The sequence below is a fragment of the Sceloporus undulatus genome, chromosome 11, assembly GCF_019175285.1.
Source record: "Sceloporus undulatus isolate JIND9_A2432 ecotype Alabama chromosome 11, SceUnd_v1.1, whole genome shotgun sequence".
Classification (NCBI taxonomy): domain Eukaryota; kingdom Metazoa; phylum Chordata; class Lepidosauria; order Squamata; family Phrynosomatidae; genus Sceloporus; species Sceloporus undulatus.
The window spans coordinates 2588733-2594541 of record NC_056532.1 but is presented as its reverse complement, the minus strand read 5'-3'; the positions used below and the strand labels follow the sequence as shown (position 1 = coordinate 2594541).

The 5809-nt window shown below is 47.5% G+C and overlaps 2 protein-coding genes across 3 annotated transcripts in view; one reads left to right on the top strand and one right to left on the bottom strand.

Annotated features, from left to right (window-relative positions):
* Nucleotides 1-5809, bottom strand: part of UBE2G1 (ubiquitin conjugating enzyme E2 G1) — a 554317-nt gene that overhangs the window by 29156 nt on the left and 519352 nt on the right. The gene's annotated exons all lie outside the window — the stretch shown is intronic.
* RPAIN (RPA interacting protein) lies at nt 26-5129 on the top strand. The gene is made up of 6 exons (XM_042442892.1): nt 26-387; nt 1236-1296; nt 1384-1498; nt 2796-2859; nt 3026-3160; nt 4841-5129. The coding sequence occupies exons 1-6, from the start codon at nt 202-204 to the stop codon at nt 4868-4870; spliced, it is 591 nt and encodes a 196-aa protein (XP_042298826.1). The 5' UTR covers nt 26-201; the 3' UTR covers nt 4871-5129.

Here is a 5809-nt window from a genome sequence, read left to right as displayed (position 1 = left end):
GTTCCCTATGGGCAAATATTACCCAGTGATTCTCTATGAGCAAATATTCCCCAATGATCCCCTATGGGCAAATGTTCCCCAATGATCCCCTATGGGCAAATATTTCCCCAAACCATAATGTTTCTAAGCTCTGGTGCATTTTGTTTTGGAACAATGGTCATCCTTTCTTTTTCCTCTTGCTCTTCTGCCCCATAGCGCTGCATGGAGAGGCTGAAAAGCAGCCGCGCCCGATTGCTGGAAAGATACCGTCATTTGGGAGAAAACGCTGCTCGGCGGACAAGCGACAACAACCTTTTGGTGCAGGAGGTGATGGAGGCCGAGTGGCAAGCCTTAAAGTCATCCAATGCTCCGCTGCCATCTCTCAGGAAGCCAGACGCGTTTCCTCAGGTTAGTAGGACGCGAAGCAACTAACTGCAATCCATACAAGTGTAGTGTGCTTTATTACAACTGGGAAGAACAACGACACCAAAACTACAATCGAATCTCCACTTGCCTTGAAAACCCACTGATGGACCTTGGGCAAGTCACACTCGTTCAGCCTCAAGGAATGGCAATGGCAAGCCATCTCCCAACAAATCCTGCCAAGGAAACCCCATGATAGGGTTGCCTTAGGGTTGCCATAAGTCGGAAACAACTTGAAGGCGCACACAAGAACAACAACTGTGTGTTTAAATTTTTGTGAGCCATCCTGAATGGTGGCAGAAATAAGTCTTGAGGCTGAAGACTGCCTGCTCAAGGTTGTTGTTTCCAACTTATGGCAACCCTATAGCAAGTCTCTGACAGGGTTTTCTTGGCAGAGAGAGGATTTTGCCTTTGCTTTTCTCTGAGGCTGAGAAAATGTGACTTGCTTGAGGTCCCTCATTGGGTTTCCATGGCTGAGTGGGGATTTGAACCCTGGTGTCCAGAGTAACTAGTAACTAAAGTAACTAGTAGTCCAATGCTCAAACTACTATACATGCAGGTTTTCCCTGTCTGAGATTTCAAGTGTTGAACCCAACAATCTGAATTGTGTTGCTGATCCCTGATGCACATCTTTTATGGCCTTTCTTTGCTTTTAAACAAAGGCAGAGCAAGGGATTCTGCAGTCTGCGCAATGTTGTTGGCCTGCATCTCCCAGCATTCCTTATCCTTGACCCAGGCTGCTGGGAGCTGTTATCCCACAATATCCGAATGCCCCTACAATCCTTGCCCCTGCCTTGCAGAATACAAAACCAATTGATTGTTGTTCTCTTTAGGCGTCCGAAGACTCTGAGCTGGCCGTCTTGGAGGAGATCCAGCAGGAGCTGATCTTGCAAGGTAAGTCCCCTTGGTGTAACCTTGGAGGATTGCCTCTCTTTGTCCCCTTCTCTTGGTGAGTATCTCTGGTTCTCGCTCTCCTTTCAGAACAGCTGGTCCTGGAAGAATATCATCAAAGCCTGCGGTTTGATGAGGAATGCCTTAACGCAATGCTTGAGGACTTGGAGATGGGACACCGGATCATCTGCCCCGTCTGTCGAAGGTAAGATGGAGGAGCTGGGAGTAGGCTTTCGCCAGTCACCTCCAGATTTTGAATATAGACCATAGCAGTACACTTGTCCCTCCGTGTTCGCTAGCGTTAGGGGCACAAGACCCCCGTGAATATGGGGGGCAACGCAAATAACAAAAACACCTAAGAAGACCCCTCTCTAGGAATCCCTAGGTCCTCTGGCGCAACTCTGTGGTCAATGTCCGACAAACATTGAGCATAGAACTGTGTTGGAGGAGCTACAAAGGCCTAGTAGAGTGTCCTCTCTAGGAACCTCTAGGTCCTCTAGGGAAACTCTGTGGCCAACATCGGACACTGACCATAGGGCTTCGCTGGAGGAGCTACAAAGGTCTAGTAGAGTGTTCTCTCTAGGAATCTCTAGGTCCTCCAGGGCAACTCTGTGATCAATGTCCGACAGACACTGACCATAGAACTGCAATGGAGGAGCTACAAAGGCCTAGTAGAGTATTCTCTCTAGGGATCTCTAGGTCTTTCAGTCCAACTTTTAGTTCAAGTTGACCATAGAGTTGCACTGGAGGACCTAGAGATTCCTAGAGAGAACGTATTAATCAGTTGCATGAATAATCAAACCCGCAATTATCAAAGCCACACATTTGGAGGGATGAGTGTCCTGTCATGGTTGTAATGGTTTGGATGTTGGACTGGGAGACCCCTGGGTTCGAGTCTCAGCTGAGCCATGGCAACTCATGCTCTCTCAGTCTGAGAGGGTGGCAATAGCAACCCTCCGTCCAAAGAAACCTGCCAAGAAAGCCCAAGGATATGTTTGCTTCTGGGTTGGCCTAAGTTGGAAATGGCTTGAAGGCACACAAGCAACGAGAGGTCTTCTGTAACTTGTTACGTCGGGAACGATAACGCTGGCGTCGTGAAGTCATGTTCGACAAGTAACCCAGTGCTGGGGAAGCGCATTATTTCATTCCAGCCACACGTTTTCTAGTAGTAGTAGTAGTAGTAATAATAATAATAATAATGCATTTTATTTATATGCCGCCTCTCCCAGATCAAAGCGGTTTACAATTTCCAGTCTTCATAAACACATTTTGACATCAATTTCTCACATGACGCTGGTAGGCGTTAAGTCACTTCCAATTCCTAGAATCGGTTCAAAGGCAATTTAATGCCTTTTTGGGAAGTTGTGGTGGACACGTTAGTTTGCTTTGCACCACTGCAGTGACCAATACTTTTTCGGACCCTACAATGGTGGGCATAAAGCAACTCTTTACTAAGCCTTTGAATGAGAGGATTTGTTAACCAAAGTTTGCCTGTTTCCTAGGGACGGCCTTTGTGTGAAGAGCCACTTGGTTGCGTGTCCATGTGGGGTGCGCATTGCCACGCAGGTGAGCAAATGTTTATTGTTTTATTTCCAGGATTTATATCCCTCCTTTCTCCCACAACTGGATTCGGTTAGAGGTTGCCACTCTCTGAGGAGGGACTGCGCATAGTTTGTGCCGCTTACCTTCCCAGAATCCAAGGCACCAAGATCCAATTTCTCTTCTCTTTTAGGAGATGACCGAAGAAAAGCTCCGTTCGCTGCTGGAAGACGCCATGACGGAGCATAGCCAGCATTGCCACTACAGCCCTGAATTTGCCGTAACAAAAGGGATGGAAAGAGACGCCAACCTTCTCATGAGCTGCCGGGTGAGTATCTGTTTTGTAGCAAATACGTCTGGGCCATTTCCGATCTAAAGAAGCCTGAGTTCTCACAGTACACTCATCCCTCCATATTTGCGGCTTTGATTAATATGTTCTCTCTAGGAATATCTAGGTCCTCCAGTGCAACTCTGTGGTCAACTTGAACTAAAAGTTGCACTGAAAGACCTAGAGATTCCTAGAGAGAATACTCCACTAGGCCTTTGTAGCATCTCTAGGTCAGTCCTATGGTCAGTGTCTGTCGGACGTTGACCACAAAGTTGCACTGAAAGACCTAGAGATTCCTAGAGAGAATACTCCACTAGGCCTTTGTAGCATCTCTAGGTCAGTCCTATGGTCAGTGTCTCTCGGACGAAGGCCACAGAGTCGCACTGAAAGACCTAGAGGTTCCTAGAGAGAACACTCTACTAGGCCTTTGTAGCTCCTCCACGTCAGTTCTATGGTCAATGTCTGTTGGACGATGACCACAGAGTCACACTGAAAGACCTAGAGATCCCTAGAGAGAATACTCCACTAGGCCTTTGTAGCATCTCCAGGTCAGTCCTATGGTCAGTGTCTGTTGGACTTTGACCACAGAGTTGCACTGAAAGACCTAGAGATCCCTAGAGAGAATAGCCTACTAGGCCTTTGTAGCATCTCCAGGTCAGTCCTATGGTCAATGTCTGTCGGACGATGACCACAGTGTCGCACTGAAAGACCTAGAGATCCCTAGAGAGAATACTCCACTAGGCCTTTGTAGCATCTCTAGGTCAGTCCTATGGTCAGTGTCTGTCAGACGTTGACCACAGTTGCACTGAAAGACCTAGAGGGTCCTAGAGAGAACACTCTACTAGGCCTTTGTAGCTCCTCCAGGGCAGTTCTATGGTCAGTCTGTCAGACGTTGACCACAGAGTTGCGCTGGAGGACTAGAGACCTAGAGAGGTGTCCTCTCATTTTAAAACGTGGTGTTTTTGTTATTTGTGGTTTTCCCATTTTCACGGGGGTCTTGTGCCCCTAACTCTAGTGAATATGGAGGGACAAATGTAGTTATATCTTTGGGTTCTGTTGGTTCCAGATTCACTCGTTTCTCATTTATTCAATGGAAACCCCACCTTTCTGTTGCTGGCTGTTAGCAGCATTGGGTCAAAAAGACCTGGGATATGTGTGTGTGTGTGCCCACAACTCACAATGTCCTCTGCCCTTTGTTTCAACCCTGTGCTGTTGCTGTTGTGTATTCTCAAGTCATTTCAGACTTAAGGCAAACCTCTCATGGGGATTTATTGGCACGTTTCTTCAGGGGTGTGTGTGTTACCATTGCCATCCTCTTAAGGCTGAGAGGGTCACCCATTGGGTTTCCTAGCCAAGCCAGGATTCGAACCCTGGCCACCAGAGGGATAGTCCAATACTCAAAACACCGTCACACTGACTTTCACCACTACCTGAAAAATACCCGTTGTTAAAGAGTGTGCAATCGATCATGGTGCCACCTCCATTTGAAGCAGGCAGGATGCCAGCCACAGATGCTGGCAAAACATCAGACATCTAGAACATGGCCTCATAGCCCTGAAAAACCACAGATGCCGGCCATGGAAGCCTTCGACTTCACAGTGTATCTGCATCGATTCAAAAGACAGGGTCGCTTTCGCAAACCCAAGAACGGCGCATTCACTCCTCTGTTCTCCTTTCTAGGCCTGCGATTCCTGGGCTATCGTTTTGTAACCTGTCGATCCTTCCGGCAAAAAGGCAACGCCGCGATGGGAATCTTCCTTCTTCTTCCAAGAAGTGCCTTGTTAAGGAACGTGTGTAATACACACCGTGTAATATAACTGTACAAAGCGTCCTCGGTTGTTTATAATGTTTTAAGTTAAATGGGCCGAAGCTGTGATATTTCTTTTCTTTTTGCATAACTAAATGCACAACTTTATCTTCCCCAAATAAAATCCCCTTTTAAGTTAAGAACTTGGGTTCTGGAGCAAAACTCGATGCTTTCCGTCTCGTCTTTAATGCTCTAAGGCTGGGGAAGACAACTCTGGGAGGCGGAGGAGCTATGGCCTCCCCGAAAAATAGACTCCAACATCCCCACAAAGCCTAAAGAAACGCTGGGAACTGGAGTTATGGCAGCGACAAGAGGAGTGCCCTTTCCTCCGCAGTGCAGAAATAAAGAGGTTTGGCACCGCTTTAACTCCAAATGGGTCAATGCTATGGGATTATGGGATTTGTAGTTTGAGGGGGGCATCGGGGTTCTAGAGGGAAAGCTCAATCTCTCACACAGCATTACAAATCCCATAGCACTGTGGTAGTCAAAGCTCTTTGACGCTATTTTTAACGGCAGACACACCATTAGACTTCCTCTCCGCTGCTCTTTTGTGGCCTACCGTTAGTAGGTTGCGTTCTGCTTACACTTAGTTGTGTCCATGCACATGCTGGACTCCAGGCCCTATTCCTCTCCATTGATTGCAGGCTGATGGGAATTGCAGTCCCGCAACGCCTGGAGGGCCACAAGTGGCCATGCTCCTGGTTTAACCAATAGCCACACCAAGGCCACCTTTTCCTCCTCCGCTTAGCTACTGAAATGTAATCCATTTGTGGTCATCGGAAGATGGTCTTGGTGTTAGTCATGTTCCAAGTCTGGAAAACAAGTCCCATTGGTTTGTGACA